Source organism: Schistocerca serialis, chromosome 10, assembly GCF_023864345.2.
Source record: "Schistocerca serialis cubense isolate TAMUIC-IGC-003099 chromosome 10, iqSchSeri2.2, whole genome shotgun sequence".
NCBI lineage: Eukaryota > Metazoa > Arthropoda > Insecta > Orthoptera > Acrididae > Schistocerca > Schistocerca serialis.
The window spans coordinates 179754335-179774670 of NC_064647.1; the positions used below are offsets into that span (position 1 = coordinate 179754335).

Sequence of the window (20336 nt, forward strand, 5' to 3'; positions counted from 1 at the left end):
CCACCATCAGCTTTTCTGAACTGCACAGGTGGGAGTTATCCTTACAACACATTCTCACCCCTGAGGCACAACTAGACAAATAAAAAGGCTGGATGCTTTACAAAATTTAACTGGATGAAATTTATTAGAATAATTAACATTTGACAAACAGTGTTGTCTTAGGTAAACACGAGCCAGAACAACATATTTTCAAGGAAGGACTAGGTGCATAAAACTGTTAATCAACACAGTAACAGACCAGATATAAGAACATGAAACAGTACAATAAATAACTTATGGAACCTGGAAACTAAAGTTTTAGTTATTACATGAAATATTACAGGCCCAGGGCCAGTTTCAAACCACAAAGAAGAAAAACTCAACTTTGGACTTTAGTTTCATGGAATGGTTGCAACAGGCACAATATACATATGGACTGCCTGGGAGGATCACACAACAAGGTGTGTCACCCAATGTATTGGCATCCCTTGTCGATTGAAGGTGTGCAGTCTGCGTAGCATGACCTTCTCAGTGACCAAAGCTCATACAGTTAACACAAACAAGGTAGCTGTACACGAGCGAGGGAATACAATTGGGGTAGGAGGCTGACTGAGGATACAAAAACTTATTAGTTGAAGTACACAGAAAAACTCGTGCTAACTGCACAGAGGGTAGGCAAAATTAGGACTACAGTAAAAATATTAAATTTTCATTAGCAAAACATAGCACTAAGCCACTGTGCTTGGGACTGACACATTTAAACAATCACCTGAAATACCTGGAATTCACTATCTTGAAACCTCAGTATCATGAATGAGCTCACAAAAACAAGAAAATGCAATTACTCTGCCAAGTAGACAGCACAATAGATTTTCAGAAATCTTAAACATATAATTTGCAATTTTAAGCTTCAGTAGCTTACAGTTTATCACAGTTCCAGCAGTGAGCCTACAAGTAAATAACAGATCAGGTACACCCAGAAGAACAACCTTCCAGTGACGGAACTGTTGTTTAAAGTTAACAGTCCACATGAGCAATAGTGGAACACATCAGGTTTTCCATCAGTTTCAGTACAAATAAGTATATGAATTTAAAACAAATCACTCACACACAAGCTTAACTGTGTCAGATTGCACATAGCCGGAGCTGATGTATGTGAAGACAGTCTTTTAAAATACAGTCTCAAGCCAGCTCCCAACCATGCTGCCTATACACATGCAGCAGGAAGCAATAACAATGCTCGGATCCAGAGTTTGTATCAGTAATTGCTCACTTCCAGGAGATCGGCTTTGTTCTCTGTAAATATGACGTTAATGGACAAAACAAGTTTTGCCTACTGGCCAACGTGCGACTAAAATAGGGCACGACCGTAATGCTGAGAGGCCCCACAGCCCTCTGGGCTACCATCGGTGTGCGCTTCCTTGTAAGTCTTCTAGCCAAGTTTGATGCACTCGTCTCACTGCCCAATGCCAAATCCCCCTCGCCTTCAGCTCCGGAGTGCCACGTAACCACACTGTGTGACACCAAACTAGAGATACGCAAGCAGCTATGGAAAACTTGAGACAAGATGTCATGGCTCATGTGTGTCCTGACAAAAATGTCTCTTTCTTTTTCTTTCCTGCTTTTTCTTTTCTTTCTTTTTTGTTAAAAAAATATTTTTTTCTGATATCTAAGAATGCTAGGAAGTTCAAAATAGGTTTTATTAAGCCTGATCCAGTCATTACCAAACAGAGTTTTGTCATTATCAGCCCAATTGCACCTTTCCTTAGCCACTGAAAGCATTAATTAGTCCTTCATTCTTGGCAGCGTGCCAGGAGACCCACAGTCAGCACCATTTCCAGAGCAAGGCACAATACGTCCCTCACGTGTGCGCAGGTCAAGAGGACGTAAAAGTCGTCAGAAGCTAAAAGCAAGAAAGTTGCAAGAACACCTACTTAAGGAGGAAATGTATCAAAGGTATGTGAATTCTCCTACTTCTCACATTCCACTCGTCTGCCTGTGAGAAGAAGCCTTTCTCTCGGCCTGTGGTGGCAAACGCACACTGTAGTCACAGTGTCATTTCATCCGAGTAGCATTATAAAGAAATGACTGCTACCGAGCAAATGTCTGCCTTAATGCATGTTATGTGCAATAAAGTTGCCGCCTGCTCGTCTCTCTCGTGTTTGGCAACAGAGTTCTTGCCGCTACTTTGCTACAGTATCGTAGGGGCTCGGAGGTCTGCGAGCAGGTGCCAAAATAAAGATACTGTTTGCCTGAAGGCTTTCAAATTCTGCCAGCTGAGGACTGGAGCTGAGGTTGTTTGAGCTAGAAATTTTGGAAGTATAATTTGTCGAATAATAATTGAAAGTCTCATAGATATCACACCATTTCATCTGAATTTAATTTCTCATCATGAGTCACAATATCTGTATCTTGTTTTGAAAAACTTGCAGCTGATTTTGGTGGCAAAGATAGTAGAGACATCGATACAGCAGAACCGGTAAACAAAATAGCTGCTTTCTATGTCTGGATGAAAAAGCTGATAAGAGCATTGGCAGTGCTTTCCATTTGGATATTTGGAAGGTTTTTCAAAGAATAGCTTTAGAGATGTTTGTCCAAACATGACAGTTTTAGCGACTTATAACAGGACGGTGGTGGCTTGGCTGTATTACAGTGATACTGCCACCACTCTCAGTTCCGTTAACTAAGAAACAAATGTAATACAGTGATTGTTAATTGAAAGAAATGGATCATATCAAGTATTACGAAAGATAGTTATTGTTAGTGGAATGTGAACAGTATGATTTATTGTCGTAAGTACGATTCAGAGCGAACACCTCTGAATATGCACACCTAATTAATATTCTGCGAGTTTCTATACCTTGTCAATTTTTCTCACTGGAACTCTCAAACGAATTAACACCATGCAAATAATTGTATTACTAATGGATTAGCAATTGCAACAAAACAGTGCCGGCCTGCTCATGTCCTCAACCCGACTGCGCAGCTCATGTGACATAGTACTGCTTACTGACTGTAGACTGCTGAATGCCACCTAGCACTGGCACCCGGCAACAACAGTCAGACTTTATTTTAAAACATTATCATCTGGTAGCAATTACTTTCAAATTCTACCTGGACAAAACCAGAGGTAGCTGCCGTACAGTCACTGCGATTAAGCAGTTCGCCAATTTGACTTTCAAATCTTAGAAATAATAGCAAATAACTCAACATGTTATGGTACAGGATCCTTACAGGCTACAACGTCTCGCCATTGCAGTTTCAGAATATTGAAGATGATAGAAACTGTTTACTGTAGATAGAATGTGAAACGATTGCTAAACTGGATCTCGACAACATAATCCGTAAGTTTGCTGCATTCTGAATGAGGAGATGCAAAATAAAATAATAAAATCACAATTTCTGGAAAGGGATATTTCCCAATTCTTAACTTTATAGTGCTTTTTCTTTTATTTCGTATTAGTAATTTATGCACTGAGATGTTTCCTGCTGCATTTGGACGGTCTGAGGGGCTTCGTGTACTGATTCTGATGCTAATGTGTACGGATTCAGAAATTACTTGGTTATCAGGAGTACATCTCCCTTCTAGATATCTTCTTTCTTCCTTTCATCTCCTGTGCAGTTTGGCCTGTTCGGGGAGTGGAATTTTTATTATCTGTTTCCAGTAAACTATAATGAATAACAGAAGCCACTCTTTGAAGATGTACACATGTTGATCCAGCAAATACAGTCTCGGAACATCCAGTACAATAACTGTCTGCCATTATGATTAGTAATTTGCATCTAGCGTTACAAATCAGCAACTAAACCACCTAATAAAAAGTAATTGCTCATTTGGCGATCATTATTCATCGGTACTATGAACACTGTTCAACGCATCACTTCAGTGAAGTGGTATGTTTCATCCCAGGAACAAATTAAAATCTATTGTTATTATACATCATACTAAAACCAATGTGTAGTAGATGCCATAAAGAATTCAATATAATATTGTTTTACTTTAAACTTTTCTAGTCAGTTTACAATTTTACTGGAATGATACATTTAATTTGTTGTGTACAGTATTTTTATCAGTCTGGTTCATTCAAGCAATATTTTTCAGTAATGCTTCATTTTTGTTAAATTGACTTACAAAAGTGTGTGATTATCTAAATCTTTATATAAAAAGTGTCAAAAGACTTTTTATGAGGAGGTTTGTGGGGGTTGGAAGTGGGAGGGGACGCAGCTTTGGCAGGATCAGCCCAGTTCAGTTGTCCAAAAGTAATGAGTTTTCTGCATCCGGTGGAGGCACAAGTGGATACTTCATAGTTTTACAGACAATTCTTTAAATATTAATGGTGACTCTCCTGTTGTCTTTGGCAATTTGGATGAGTCTGCATACAATTTTCGGGCTGAATGTATTCTTTCATCCACATCCTCCTTGTGGAGGGAGATGATAGTTTTTCCCATTATTTAATACCTGATTTTCACGCCTTATAGATATTTGTAACCTTTCACCTGATTCTGTCTCTCTCAGAACAGCATTTTTCTTGTAATAGGACATTTGTAAAGGCAAGTTTTCTATGTCACTTTCTCAGCCCTTAATCTCAAAAATGGAAATGGGAATAGAACAGCCCCTAAAATGTAAATATATAAATGAAATATTGATACTATGTTTTCTGAATTGATTAAACTTGCTTTACTTGTGTAACATACCTAGATCACGTTTTAATGAAAGACAAATGTGTAAGAAGTTAATAATAACACAGCAAAGAACACATCACAAACAACTGAATTGGTCAGGCAGTGTCGCCACCCAGTTTCAGAGGAAAAGCAATAAATTCGTCGAAGCAATGAAGTACAAAGATTTTATAAACAGTTTAGAGGCCAGAAAGTATATAATAACACATGGCTGTATTCTTTTGGAGTGGAGGAAAGTAGTAATTCTCAAAATTTTTATTTAGACTCTAAACATATTCATACCTCTGTAAGTCTAGTGTCATCAGTATAAAAATTTAAATTTTGTTTTGTATTTTCTTAGTCGATAAGTCTTAACTTATATTTTACAATTAGCTAAATTTCATATTCTCTCTCTCTCTCTCTCTCTCTCTCTCTCTCTCTCTCTCTCTCTCTCTCTCTCTCTCTCTTCGCTCTTCTTCTTCATGCAGAAGCTTTTGTTATTGTGAAGGTTCTGTTAGAATGTTGGTTTTTGCGTTGATGATGATTTTGTGTTGTTAGTGACATTATCCATTTTGAGTTGTTTCTTGTATTTCCATTGTAGGACTATTGATGGCGTAAGTGCACTGTTGGTGCTATATTGCAATTTTTACTAATCCCTTATTTTATGTTCCTAATAAAAGTAGTTCTGCTGTGTTAGTCTGGTATGGTATTCCAACCAACAATGTGTATTGTGGGCAATTATGGTACATGAAGAATAATTGCTATTTACAGTGCTAAAAGAACAGTGGAACTATAAGGTTGACGCAGCATTCATCTGATCCACTCACTGCTAAGATTATTGGTTTGTTTAACCCATGGGAGTGTGTACTGATACGGGACAGCAGCCAGTCAGATATCTGCCAAAGAAAAACCACCGAACGGCTTTATGTTTTCAGAAGTTGTCACGTTATTTACACAACCAGTTTTGGCATCACATCGATATCATCTTCAGACCCCTATCCACTCCATGTACAGAAAATCAGATACATTGATGTATGCATACCAGAGCTGTCGATAACAGGATTCTGTGAATTTATTCGTGGAGTGATGCCGAGTAACAGATAGGCAGGTTTTGAGACTTGACAGCAAGTCAAGTCAGGTCAGGTCATGTCTTTGGAGTACACAGTCCACAAAAAATTCACGGAATCCAGGTATTGATGACTCTGGTTATGCCCGTATCAACGTATCCGATTCTCTGTACAGTGAGTGTATAGGGACCTGAAGGTGGCATTAATGAGAAGCCAAAACTGGTAATGTAAATAAAATTACAACTTCTGAAAACGTGTGGCTGTTCGATTGTTTCTGTTTCCAAAAATAGGATACTTGAGTCAATCTGGGAATATCCCCTACGATAATGAACTGTTGCGTATGCAACTGATTATATTGCATATTTGTGTAGAACAGTAATGTTGTGAATCCCTCTCGCCTGTCTGACACCCACTCAGTACCCCAAATATACACCGAGTCGTTACCTTTCCCCCTATAGCAAATTGCTTGTACATTTTGTTTTGATATAATTCGAAGCCTCATTGATTTAATATCTTATGTGCTGTGTGTAATAGCCGGGTGCTTACCCAAGTCCAAGTCATCCCAGAGCCGACTGTGGAGAGTGGGCCACTGCTATACGATACCACAGCCCCAGTCCAAGCAGGACAACATGTGGTGCAGCAGCAGCAGCAGCAGGAGCTACCACCACCGATGGTGCAGCAACCTGTGGCGCAGCCGCCCGTGGCGCAACCGCCCTTGGTGCAACAGAGCCACTACCAGTCCCTGACAACAGGTGCCGCGCCAGCCCAGGCAGTACCACAAGTGTCGGACGTGCACACAAAGGAGGGTAAGTGAACGCTTCGTGAATAGACTTTTCCGTATTTCACAGGGTGCATATGCCCTGAGACAACTGGGAAATATATGGGAAAATTGCAAAAATTTTTTCATCCAACAAAAACCCTGGAATTTTTTACAATTTTGGGAATTTTTCAGAATTCTGCAGTTTTTTCATTGTTTTTGGTGCCAGCAAAATTTTTGTGTTTTTGACTGGTAAGAACTGATACTCCAACAAAGAATATTACATTAGCTTGCTACTGCAGCAGTAAAACACAAATGAGAGAATAGTACCAAAATAAAACTTAAGTTTCAAAGAAAATTCGCCATTTACAACAACAAAAGAGGGCACACATGAGCATCTGTTGACAGCAAAGTGTGTCAAAGGCTTTAGGATGAAGACCGTGCAATACTTCGTAACAAAAAACTGCTTTTGATTAGCATGACATCACTACTGGTTATATTTCTAACAGTCTGCAGGAAAATATTGCGAATGACTGTGAGAAGCATTACTTTGAAGTAAATTTCTTTTTACGCAAAATGAATTATGTTGCGTGTGAGAGTATGCGATAAATTACTTAAATCGTTGAGAGTTTGACTCTTGTTTGAAATTTATACACTTTGAGACCAGTCACTTAGAAAAATTTTGGGCCCAGGAGACCAGCCATTCATGTCATTATTTAAAATTTTACAGGTACATTTGTGTTTGATATATATCAAGAGTAACACACACTAAAAAGACCAAGCTTCAATGTTAGTTTTTTTTATAATTATTTTAGTTCTTTCATAGATTACAAATTATGCAATAAGAGAGGCAGAAATTATAATTATCCATTAAAACAAGTGAGAGATGTTTTCTTGAGCAATCTCACACGTAATTGGCTTTTCTGTGGTAAAGTCGAAGTGCTGCTGGAACATACACTCAGACAGATACCCCAAAAAATATTTGATGCACAACAGTAAAATTTATAATTGTGCTTATCAGAAATATTCCGCTGTTGCAATTTAAGCTGTGCTCTCAGGATCCTGCGTAGCCACCCCCTCGGAAAAAAAACAGCAAAAAATTTTTGACAGCCAGTATTTGGTGTGAAAACTTAGATTTTCTTGTAGCTATACCTTATGTATATGAATTTAAACCATTAACTTTTCCAATTTGTGTGTTTGCATTACTTAACAGTGATTTTGTTATTGGCTGATAACATCACATTTCACATGCTCAGAATAGTTGTCATTGGCTGGTGAAATCATGTAACATGAGCTTTGTTCGACTGACAAAAGCACACCACACAGTGCAGGCTCAATTTCAGTGCATCGGAAGCTACCGTGCTGTATTTGGCGGAATTCATATGTATACTTTTGCAGCAGAGAAATATGCAGCATTCATGTTGCTACGTATCAAAGGTCTTTCCATGACATGTTGTTCTTTTGCTGGGTTTCATTTTCTAAACGGGCCTGGAAGTTTTGCACTGGTATATAAAACCTTTACCGATTAAAGCCTTGATAAGTTCTGCTGCTCTGCGGGAATGTATATTGCCACTTAACATGGGAAAAATGTATTTTCACCCGGGAAGAAGTATATTTTTATCTGGGGAAAACCTGGGAACTTTTTTTTCTTGTCCATGTATACACCCTCTCACAGTATCCATTGACAAACTTGTTGCTTTGTTGCTTCTTATTACTTTTTGGGCTAGTGAGGTGTGCTATTTCTGGTGATGGTTACAGTTTGCAGGAAAAGCAATTATTGGTAAGCCCGTGTGAGAGCTCGAGTGCCTCTGATTTAGCTTCGTAGTTTTTTTTGTGAGTTGTGCATATGAGGAAGTGATTTGTCAGTTCTCTCTCCTAGGAACATACACTCTCAGGATTTTAACAGTAAACCACATCCAAACCGGATGCCTTGCTTCCTTTCACTTCCTCAGCGCATCTTCCCCATCTCACTGCATTAAATCCTCTTGTGCTTTTAATACCTTTTCGTCCAGCTCTCCATTAGGGTTTGAGATTTTTTAAATACTCCCTCCACATGGACACTTCTATTAACATTTTACACACAATCTGTCATATTATTCTGCCTCCTCCATTTAACCACCATAGAGAAACTTTCCTTAATCTTCAGCACCCTCCTCCTCCATTTTAATAGTCTCTTCCATCTATCTTCTTCTCTCCTCTGCCACCACTCTTTTTGCCTCTTTCTTCCTTGTCTGGTACTCATGTCTTGTTTCTACTGTCATATTTTGGAAGCACAGCCTTAAGATTCTGTTCTTCTTCTGCACTATATTTTTTGTGTCTTATTCCACTGTGGTGTGCCTTCCATCTTCTGGTCCTCTCACATACTACTTCTGGTCTTATTAATGTCCTCTTAAATGTATCCCATTTCTCTTCCACATTTTTGTTTCATCTGTTTGAAGATTTTCTTTCTCTATGCTGAGGTATTCTAGTGTGTTCTCTTCTTCATTCAGGTTCCATACTCATATATACCTATCCTGATTTTTCTGTCCCTTTCATATCCTAGACACACTTTTTTTCCTCAACAAAAACTTATTTATAGTGATGAAAATAATTGGGATAACCAATGTACTGATTTCTTAGCATGTATCAGATACCGTTGCTGATAATATTCACATAATTATCTAATTATATGCTAGTGGTAACATTTAATTTTGGATTTAAAACACACAGCCATTGGCTATTGCACAATATCAAAATTTGTGTGCTGATCACCAGTGTCACATAATTAGATAATTATATGAATATTACCAGCAAAAGTTGCAAAAAAGGAAGGAAGCTAATTTTGTTGAGGTGTGCACAAACAACGTAGAAAGGAGGAGGAGGGAGAGAATTTAGATAAGACTGTTGATTACAACGGAGTGGAAATGATGGTAGAAGGAGAAATGGAATGGGTGCAGTAGTGAGTAATGGGTTAACAGAGGAAGTGGAGGGAACAGGTGACAGGATGAAGCAGATAAAGGTAGGTTAGCCTTCTGCAGCAGAATAAGAATTTGAAGGTGGACTACAGAAAAAGATGGGAAGAAAGCATGCTACAGTTATGGAGCATTTAAACATACATGTTGAAAGAGAAAGACGAGGGTATGACATTGTGCTTGAACCATAGGGTTGTGGCAGTCAAAATGAGGAAGGTGACAAACTTGGATTTCTGCCAAAGAAATGGTCTGTTGGTCAGGAACTCCTGGCTCGCAGTTGGCAGCCTTCTGGAGCTATTTCTTGTAGTTTTGTTCATCATGAAGTTATGAATAGCAGTATATCTTCTTAAATAGCACCATAAAGTTTTTATTTGGTAATCCACATGCTCTCCTCAAGACCTGTTCAAAAAATGTATAACACTGTACCGTTCACATCAACATGACATTTTTTTAAAATGTACCACAAAATTTACTTTCACTCTCCTGTCCTAGTACCCACAACAGATAACTGGGGTAATGTAACTCATTGACTTGGAATGGACAGTAAACAAATGGAAACACGAGGGAAAATCACATTTTCACTCTCTGACATCTGTTCAATTTAAGGTTTGTGGGAGTACAACGAGTGTGTTACTTGGGTTGAAACTTCTCATTTATGGAAGTGATATGACGACATGAGAAAACATTCATCAGGAAGGTGGGCTGTTGTCAGAATATTGCTCTCTGTGTACAGTTGCTCTGTCAGAGTAGCGTTATGTCTATATTCAACCAAAATAAAAGAAAAGTAATGATTATATTATGAAAAGGATAGATTGCTCTCTGTGACTCAGCAATCAGTCACTCTCATAATATTGTCATTATTCCATCCTGGATTTTCCATTGTTTGAAAAGTAATGATTAAGTAGTTTTTAATCAAAGACGTCTTTTACTGCACACAAAATATTGTCTACTGTGATAGTGTACTACATGTGCCTCTATTGTAAATAAGAGAAACATTATTGCAATAAGTGGTCCACTAACTTACATTCTCCATAGATGAGTAGCACTTCTGTCTTCATTCCATCAGTGTACATTGTGATTGCACAAACCTTCAACTGAATATTATTAAGGGAGTATATTTTCCTTGTGTTTCCATTTGTTTATTGTCAGTTCCAGCAAATGGAAGCATCACATTACCCCGGCTGCTGTAATGTCAGTTGCCCAGACAGTAGATTTGAAATAAATGTTTTTACAGAATTCCTGCTGAGAAAAATATGATCAGTCTTTCATATGGGTTAATCCTCTCTTATTGATGATTGTTTTACACCAGTCATCTTTACTTTTGTCATCAATGTAAGCTCATTTTTAAATTGGAAGAAAGAGAGTACGTATCTTTTTCTGGTTAGCATAGCTTGAAGTTAGATGTAAGATTGAGCTGATCAGCTCTCGTTATTGTAGTACTAAAAGCTATTGAGTAAAGCAGTGCAGTTATCCACTGATCTGTGAAAGCAATATGATGTGACTATGTTATGGCACTCAATTCCATTGACATTGTGAATAAAAGCAAAGGTAAATCTAGATGTTCTGTTTTCAGTGATTGTCAGAAGCCTCTGTTGATTATGTGACTAAATGTTTGTTAGTAAATGAGTTGTAGTATCCCATCAAGAAATTGAGAGAAACTTTGCAAGAAGTAATTAGTCCAATACTGTCCAAGTGTCCATCCACGTAGGCAAAGGACATAAAAAATCATACTGTTATACAGGGTGTCCCAAAAAGAATGACCCGATTTTAACTTGTAATAATATTGAGACAAATGTCACTAGGTAACTGAAACAGCACTAGATGTAATCAGCATGGTCTAGAGTTTCAGAAAAAATCCACTAGATGTCTCTACGAGCGCTGACCTGGAACGTGCAGCCAGTCTCGCGCAATTTGGCATCTGCATAACAGAAGGCGTATTGTATTATTGAATTTAGTCGTACTCAATCAGTGATCGCAGTTCAGCAGGCATTTGATATTCGATTTCATGCTAAACCCCCATCACCAAAGAACATTCGACGGTGGTCTAAACAGTTTAAAGAAACAGGGACAGTTTGAAGAAACAGGGTGCCTTAAAGGGAAAAGTCCTGGCCAGCCACGTATTCCTGAACAAACAGTGGAACAAATCCGACAAGCAATTGAGCGGAGCCCCTGCAAGTCTATGCGTCCTGCTAGCGGAGAACTTGCTTTACCGTGCATGACATTGTGGCGTGTGTTACGGTGTCGTTTAGCCCTCAAACCATACTGATTACAACTAATGCAAGCTCTTTGAGATACTGACAGAGTGAAGCGAGTGGACTTTAGCAGTGCTATTCTAGAGGACATGGAAGATGACACTTTTATGTCGCAGTTGATATTCAGTGATGAGGTAACTTTCCATATCAGTGATAAATAGAGTCATACTGCATAAGTTAATAAGAGACGGGACTGATCCACACCATGATACACAAAACATGTCAGAACACAGTTGCAGAAACAACGCAAAAAGCATCCCAAATTCAGAAGAACGCAAAATCCCCAAGACTGGCTAAGTTTCACGGAAGCTCGAAATTTAATGTGGACCTCAATGAGAGATGCATTTGATAGTTTCCACAATGAAACATTGTCTCAAAATATGGTAGAAAACCAAAGAGATTCTGGTCGTATGTAAAGTACATCAGTGGCAAAAAACAGTCAATACCATCACTGTGCGATAGCGATGGAAATATTACTGATGATGGTGCCACTAAAGCGGAGTTACTAAATACAGTTTTCCATAATTCCTTCATGAAAGAAGATGAAGTAAATATTCCAGAATTCGAAACCAGAACAGCTGTTAGCATGAGTGACATAAAAGTAGATATCTTAGGTGTTGCGAATCAACTCAAATCACTTAAGAAAGGCAAGTCTACCGGTCCAGATGGTATACCAATCAGGTTCCTTTCAGAGTATGCAGACACAATAGTGCCTTTCTTAGCAATCATATACAACAGCTCACTTGATGAAAGACCTGTTTCTAAAGACTGGAAAGTAGCACAGGTCACACCAATATTCAAGAAAGGAAATAGGAGTAACCCATTGAGTTACAGACCCATATCACTGACCTCAATTTGCAGTAGTATTTTGGAGCATATACTGTACTCGAACATTATGAATCACCTTGAAGAAAATGACTTATTGATACATAACTAACATGGATTCAGAAAATATCGTTCTTGTGCAACACAGCTAGCTCTTTATTCCCATGAAGTAATGAGTGCTGTTGACAAGGGATCTCAGATCGATTGCATATTCCTAGATCTCCAGAAGGCTTTTGATACCGTTCCTCACAAGTGTCTAGTAATCGAATTGCGTGCATATGGAGTATCGTCTCAGTTATGTGACTGGATTCATGATTTCCTCTCAGAGAGGTCACAGTTCATAGTGATAGACAGTAAATCATCGAGTACAACAGAAGTGATATCTGGCATTCCGCAAGGTAGTGTCATAGGCCCTCTGCTGTTCCTGATTTACATAAATGATCTAGGTGATAATCTGAGCAGCCCCCTTAGATTGTTTGCAGATGACCTTACAAAATGACCTGGAGAGAATTTCTGTATGGTGCAAAAAGTGGCAATTGGCGCTAAACAAAGAAAAGTGCGAGGTCATCCACATGGGTACTAAAAGAAATCTGATAAAGTTTGGGTATATGATAAATCGCACAAATCTAAGGGCTGTCAATTCGACTAAATACCCAGGAATTACAATTACGAGCAACTTACATTGGAAAGACCACATAGATAATATTGTGGGGAAGGTGAAACGAAGACTGCACTTTGTTGGCAGAACACTTAGAAGATGCAACAAACTCACTAGACAGCCTACATTACACTTGTCTGTCCTCTGCTGGAATATTACTGCACAGTGTGGGGTCCTTACCAGGTAGGATTGACGGAGGTCATCAAAAAAGTGCAAAGAAGGGCAGCTTGTTTCGCGTTATTGTGCGATAGGGGTGAGAATGTCACTGGTATGATGTGAGAGTTGGGGTGGCAGTCACCGAAACAAAGGCAGTTTTCTTTGCGGTGAGATCTATTTATGAAATTTCAATCACCAACTTTCTCTTCCGAATGTTAAAATATTTTATTGACATCCACCTACGTAGGGAGAAATGATCATCATGATAAAATAAGAGAAATCAGAGCTTGAACGGAAAGATTTAGATGTTCCTTTTTTCCATGCGCCATTCAAGAGTGGAATGGTAGAGAAGTAGTATGAAAATGGTTCGATGAACCCTCTGCCAGGCACTTAAGTGTGAATTGCAGAGTAACTATGTAGAAGGTTCACCGTCATAATGTGCGTATATGGGGGGCTCAAAAATCCTCATGAAACAATTGAACACAAACTTGTTTCACCAAAAGTGAATGTTTTTTGTGCTGTTTCGCAAAGCAATGTTTACGGTCCCTACTATTTTGAGGAGGAAGCAGTAACAGGACAATCATATCTTGCAATGCTATGGAACAGGTTATTCCCACAACTTGACTCTTGATAATTTCATCTATCAGCAAGATGGAGCACCACCGCACTGGCACAACATACACAGTTTCCTCAATGCCAACTCGCCTCAACGTTGGATAGGGTGTGCAGGACTGCAAGACCAGGCTTTACACTCTTGGCCCTGTAGATCCTCTGCCTTAATACCATGTGATTTCTTCCTGTAGGGATATGTTAAACAATGTGTTTGTTCCTCCCTTACCTCATGACATTGATGAACGAAAAACCAGAATATCAGCTGCTGTAGCTTCAGTGACAGAAGAAACCTTACGCTCAGTTAGGGATGAATTCGTTTATCGGCTAGATGTCATCCGTGCAGCCAATGGAGGACATATTGAACATTTATGATAGATTTTTATAAATTTCTGTCTTTTCTGAGTAATTTAGTTTCAATTTGTGGGTGTTAAGTCCTTCTTCCTAATAAATAATTCTATTTAAAATCAGGTCATTCTTTTTGGGACACCCTGTATTACCTAAGAGAAATATTAAAAATACATACTTTATTTTGATTGTTTGTGGGACACTAGTATGCATGCACTGTTTGCTAGTTCAGGAGAGTCAAAGTCCATTTTGTGTTACTTTTTTGGTAACTTCATGTTTACTATGGTACGGTTTTGAACAGGTCTTGGATAGAAGAAGTGGAGTACCAAATAAAAAACATAGCATGTAATTTGGTTCAAATGGCTCTGAGCACTATGGTCATCAGTCCCCTAGAACTTAGAACTACTTAAACCTAACTAACCTAAGGACATCACACAACACGCAGTCATCACGAGGCAGAGAAAATCCCTGACCCCGCCGGGAATTGAACCCGGGCGCGGGAAGCGAGAACACTACCGCACGACCATGAGCTGCGGACTAGCATGTAAATTAAAAATACTGTATACCTGTTCGTATCTTTGTAGTCACCAATGTTAGAAGAAAGGTAATCATGCTGGATACTATCTCCCTGTTAAAATAGCTAAACAACTTTTTCTTGATACATTATTCTGCTTCTGGATAAAAAGATATTTGATGTGGCCAAAGTAAATGGGACATTCTGTGTATAAGATGGCTCTAATTACGACATTATCAGTGGCCCGACCAATTTATTTTGCATGATGACGTCGCAAGCTTCAAGAGCTGGCAATTGCTACATACTGTCAGCCTAGGAAATTGGTGTCTGTTGAGGTGACGGTGTGGCAGACATGAGGAAGAAAACGATCAGCCACTGAGCAGCCGTGGGGTTTTTCCAGGTAATAGCTCGGCCTGAAGGGCCTACGTGTGTGAGGAATGGAAGCCATCGTGGACTAACAATTTCAATATAACACTGAAAATACTGTCACGTAGAAGAAGGTGTAAGTAGATGAATGACGAACACTAACTTCATTTAACGAAGGTTTATTCAGTACTTGCACATGCAAGAGCTTGGAGCGAACTGCCTCCTGCCAGAACTTCTTGCCATTTGTGGATTCTTCTAGAATGTACTCGAACCAAGGATAGAAATGAAAATGTTTCAGTTCAGGTGAGTTTTGATCTCACTACCCTCCATGCAACAATCTAGTATCATAACCGCTACACTACAGTGACTGCACTACTCGTCTTCTTCTGTGACATTGCTCCCTCCTTAGAAGAACAGCGTCTCGGTGTTATGTCCTCCTAGTCTGGGAACGAGTCATCATTTCTGCATACTCCGACTCCCAATGACAGATGTTCGCCCTGGTGGTGATCTTCTTAGAACTTCCCTTGCCGCTATGTTCTTCGTTACCTTTCCGCTTGTTGCCTGTCGCTAGAGCTTCGAATTTACCCTGGGTTGCAGGATCCTTATAGGGCTTCATTCGAAGGACGTGGACCGTATCTCTGATTTTTCGTCTTATGGTGTTTACGTCGAAATCTTCAACTTCATAAGTAACATCAGACAACTGTCTCACAATCTTATAAGATCCAAAGTAGTGCCTGAGGAGCTTTTCAGAGAGACCAACCTTCCGAAGAGGAGTGAAGATCCAGACGAGGTCACCAGGCTTGTAGAAACCAGGGCGGTGGCTCGCGTCATACCTTCGGCGATCGTTTTCTTGAGCCTGCAGCGTGCGGAGTTGAGCTAACTGCCTAGCTTCCTCAGCTCTGGTTAACACCTGGCCAATGTAGTCAGCGTCCACGTCATCAGGATGTAATGGAAACACAGTGTCCATCATCATTGTCGCCTCACACCCATGCACCAGGAAAAATGGTGTAAATCCTGTGGTGTTTCATTTGGCGGTGTTGTAGGCAAACATCATGGAACTTAGCAACATTGTTCTGCTCAACATTGACGAACATTGATAGCATGTCGGCCAAGGTCTTATTAAGGCATTCAGTAAGCCCATTAGTTGCAGATGGTAGGCAGTTGTCATGTGATGAGTAATGTTGCACTGACAGTTTATCTCTGTCACAAGATTCGATTGAAATACTTTCCCTCGATCCATAATTAATCACCTTGGGGCACCATGTTTTAATATAATGTCTTCTACGATGAATTTGGCTACCTCGGATGCTTCGGATGTTTTCATGGCTTTTGTAATGGCATAGCGCATCAGCTAATCAGTGCAAACTCCATAATCCATCTATTGCCACTAGTAGACATTGGAAATCGTCTGAGGAGGTCAATCCCAACATGCTGGAAAGGCATTTCGGCTGGTGGAATTGGTATGAGTTGGCCAGGTGGTTTCTGAGGAACTGTCTTTCTCCTCTGGCACTCTCGACAGTGTGACACATAGTGACGGACACTCCTAAATAAACCTGGCCAGAAAAATCTCTTGCGAGTCTATCGTATGTCTTAGTAAATCCTAAATGTCTCAGGTGTCTCATGGAATTTCTGTAGAACATCTAAGCGCATGTGTTTAGGAACCACTGGTAGCCACCTCTTTCCAAATGGATCAAAGTTTTTCTTGCAAAGTAATCCATTAACTACCTTAAATTGAACTTTCACATCCTCTGATTGATTTTATTAAGGCAAGCATAATTTGAGATATCTTGGTATCCTCCTCCTGCTCAGCAGAGAGATCCTGGGGTGCAGCGAGACAGTCAGTCTTACACAGCGAGACAGTCAGTCTTACACAGGGTTTCTTGAGAGACAGTCGGCATCATGGTGTTTTCTTCCACTTTTGTACACTATGGTAATGTCATACTCTTGAAGACGTATTGCCCACCTGGCGAGTCGACCTGTTGGATCCTTAAGGCCAGTCAACCAGCAAACTGAATGATGGTCTGTAACAATTGTGAATGGCCTTCCATAGAGATACTGTCGAAATTTGCACATGGCCCAGATCACAGCAAGACATTCTCTTTCTGTAGTTGAGTAGTTTCTCTAGGCTATAACCTTCTCTTTTCCATCCGAAATCTGCACCAGAACAGCATCGATCCCTTACCCAGTGGCATCTGTGTGTAGTTCTGTAGGTGCTCTCTCATCATACAGACCAAGTACAGGGTCAGTTGTCAGAGCTTTTCGCAACACATTGAAAGAGTCTAGTTGAGCACAACCCCAGATAAATTTAGCATCAGATTTTAACAACTCTTGGAATGGCCTGGCTTTGATACAAAAGTCTTTGATAAAACAACGGTAATAAGAACACACTCTGCGGAAGCTTCTCGCATCTCTAATACTTTTAGGAATAGGAAATTCCGTTATAGCTCTCACCTTTTCTGGGTCTGGCCACACACCTTTGTTTGACACAAGGTGCCCAAGTATTTTTATTTCTTTTGCTCCAAAGAGACACTTTCTTGTATTAAGTTTCAGTCTGGCTTGTTGGAGGCACTTTTTCAGTCTGGCCGGTTGGAGGCACTCAAGAACGGCCCTTAGTCTTTTTACATGTTCATCAAATGTCTCTGAGAACACTATAATGTCATCTAAATAACAAAGACACATCGTTCATTTCAGGTGCCTTAGAAGATTTTCCATCATTCGCTCAGAAGTTGCTGGTGCATTACACAAACCAAATGGCCTTACCTTAAACTCATACAGGCTTTCAGGGGTTATGAATGCCATTTTCTCACAATCAGCCTCATCTACTTTGATTTGCCAGTATTCCGAATACATGTCCATGGTTGAGAAAAACTTAGCCCCCTTCAGACAATCTAGTGAATCGTCAATTTGTGGAAGAGGGTAAATGTCCTTTTTAGTTACCTTATTAAGCTTCCTGTAATCAACACAAAAGGGCCAACTACCATCCTTCTTCCTGACGAGATCCACTGGTGACGACCATGGGCTCTGCGAAGGCTGAATGACATCATTCTTCATCATTTTCTCTACCTCATTGCGAATTATGCAACGTTCCGTTGCTGACACGCGGTGTGCTCTCTGGCTTATTGGTTGATAGTCTCCACTGCTAATCCATTGCTTCACTGTCGATTTGTCTAATTTGCTCTTCACTGTTGATTGAAGCATTCAGAGAACTCTTGAAGAATGGTAAGTAGCTTCTTCTGTTGTTCCTTAGTGAGATCTGGTGATAATCATGCTAGAAGATCTTGTCTTGTAATGGTAGCACTAATTTAGCCCACAGACTGGGCATGGGAGGTTTCTATGACGCTCAGTTGTTCTGCAGTTAACGGCTCAGCGTTTGCTATGCACATGTGTTTGAAGGATCTGCAGTTCTCGGTGACAGTTAACTATCCACAATTCACCAAATCCGTTAGTAAACGAGATGATGGAGGCTGGGATGACCAAGCTAATCTCCAGTGGTATGCTTCTCTTACATTCCACTAAAAGATCCATGGGTTGATGTATGGCATAACACATGACAGCTACCTTTCTAGCGCTGACTGCAGGAATGATCACTTCATCCAGTACACATAGTCTCCACACACCCTGATACGCATTTTCCTGTCCACAGTATCTCATCTCATCTAGCATAATCTTCGAGCGACCACAATCTATAATTGCTTGAGAAGCCTTCAAAAAGTCCCATCCGAGAATGACGTCATGACTACACTCTTGTAAGACGATGAGTTCTAAGGGCTGTGTATGGCCACTTATACCCACACAAATGGTACATTTTCCTGTAGGTTTTACATATTTCCCATTAGCCACCTTCAGCAGAGATGTTTTGTTGTCGATGAATATGGTTTTCTGCAACTGGCAGCCGCACGGGATTAGCCGATCGGTCTAAGGCTCTGCAGTAATGGACTGTGCGGCTGGCCCTGGCGGAGGTTTGAGTCCTCCCTCAGGCATGGGTGTGTGTGTTTGTCCTTAGGATAATTTAGGTTAAGTAGTGTGTAAGCTTAGGGACTAATGACCTTAGGAGTTAAGTCCCATAAGATTTCACACACATTTGAACACATTTTTGCAACTGGCAACAGTACTTCTCCGAAATGACTGAATATGATGCTCTGGAGTCCACAAGAGCTTGGGCTCGTCGGCCATTCATGAGGATATCGATGTAGTTTCCTATCATTTTTGTGGTGATCGACGGCGGAGGATTTTTCTCTTCAGCGGCCTCACCTCCAAGGAAGGTCGCACCCTTTAGTTTTCCAGCTTGCGGCACCTAGGTGATCGTCTGGAGCTTCTAAGCAGTGATGGAGACCTTGATCGGCGTGTTGGGAAGTGTCATCTCCAGCAGCTAGCTTGCGGCGATGGTGACCTACGTCATCCTGCACCCACATCTTCTTGTTCATCTTCGTCGTCCCGGAGTTGACGTCGACTAAGATCGGTATGCTGTCTTCTGGCACGGGCGTTGTCAAATATCCGCCACCTTTCTCGTCAATAGCGCATCACATGTTCCATTCGTCCACAGTGGAAACATACTGGTTGGTTATCCTGGGTCCTCAAGACATCAATCTTCTTTGGTGCCCAAGCAGGTTCCTCATGCAGCATTGTAGGAACGTAACTTCACTTGAGTCTTGACTTTTTACCATTTTAAAGGGAAATGAAGGACGAGAGATTGGGTTCTATGTCTGTTCCACTTCCTCCCTTATGACCTCTTGAAGCGTCTCTGTTTTTTGCTCACTGTGCCTTTTGAACTTCCTCTCTCACTATCTGGAGAAGAACACTTGTGAAATCAGTTTCTTCCTCCATCACAGACATCAATATGACAATCTTCATCCTTCATTCGAGGATCCACTATTTTACACAGCTCTGGACACTGTGCCCCGCACTTTAATTTATCTTCAGCTTTGCACGTTTGTCGTTGTGTGTCACCGAAATACATGCACAGTTCCACCTGGAATACTTCCCAGGTTGTGAACTTTTCCTCATTGTTCTCATACCATTGCTTGGCAGTGCCTTGCAAGTAGAAAAATACGTTAGCCAAACACACGGTGTCATCCCATTTGTTAAATTTGGCTACACGCTCATATACCTTCAGCCACTTGTTTGGATCTTTGCCATTGTCACCAGAGAACCCAGAAGGCTGTCTCGTGTGGTGGCACACAGTTGCTGTCATCGTG

The 20336-nt window shown here is 40.3% G+C and overlaps 1 protein-coding gene across 4 annotated transcripts in view; it reads left to right on the top strand.

The window, feature by feature from the left end:
• Positions 1–20336, top strand: part of LOC126424774 (nuclear RNA export factor 1-like) — a 223084-nt gene that overhangs the window by 33898 nt on the left and 168850 nt on the right. For 2 of the 4 annotated variants that reach the window (XM_050087533.1, XM_050087532.1), the window contains exons 3-4: positions 1786–1935; positions 6240–6511. In XM_050087533.1, the coding sequence (XP_049943490.1) occupies positions 1786–1935; positions 6240–6511 (422 nt within the window). The remainder of the gene's footprint in view (positions 1–1785; positions 1936–6239; positions 6512–20336) is intronic. The other 2 variants (XM_050087535.1, XM_050087534.1) reach the window with 1 other exon arrangement.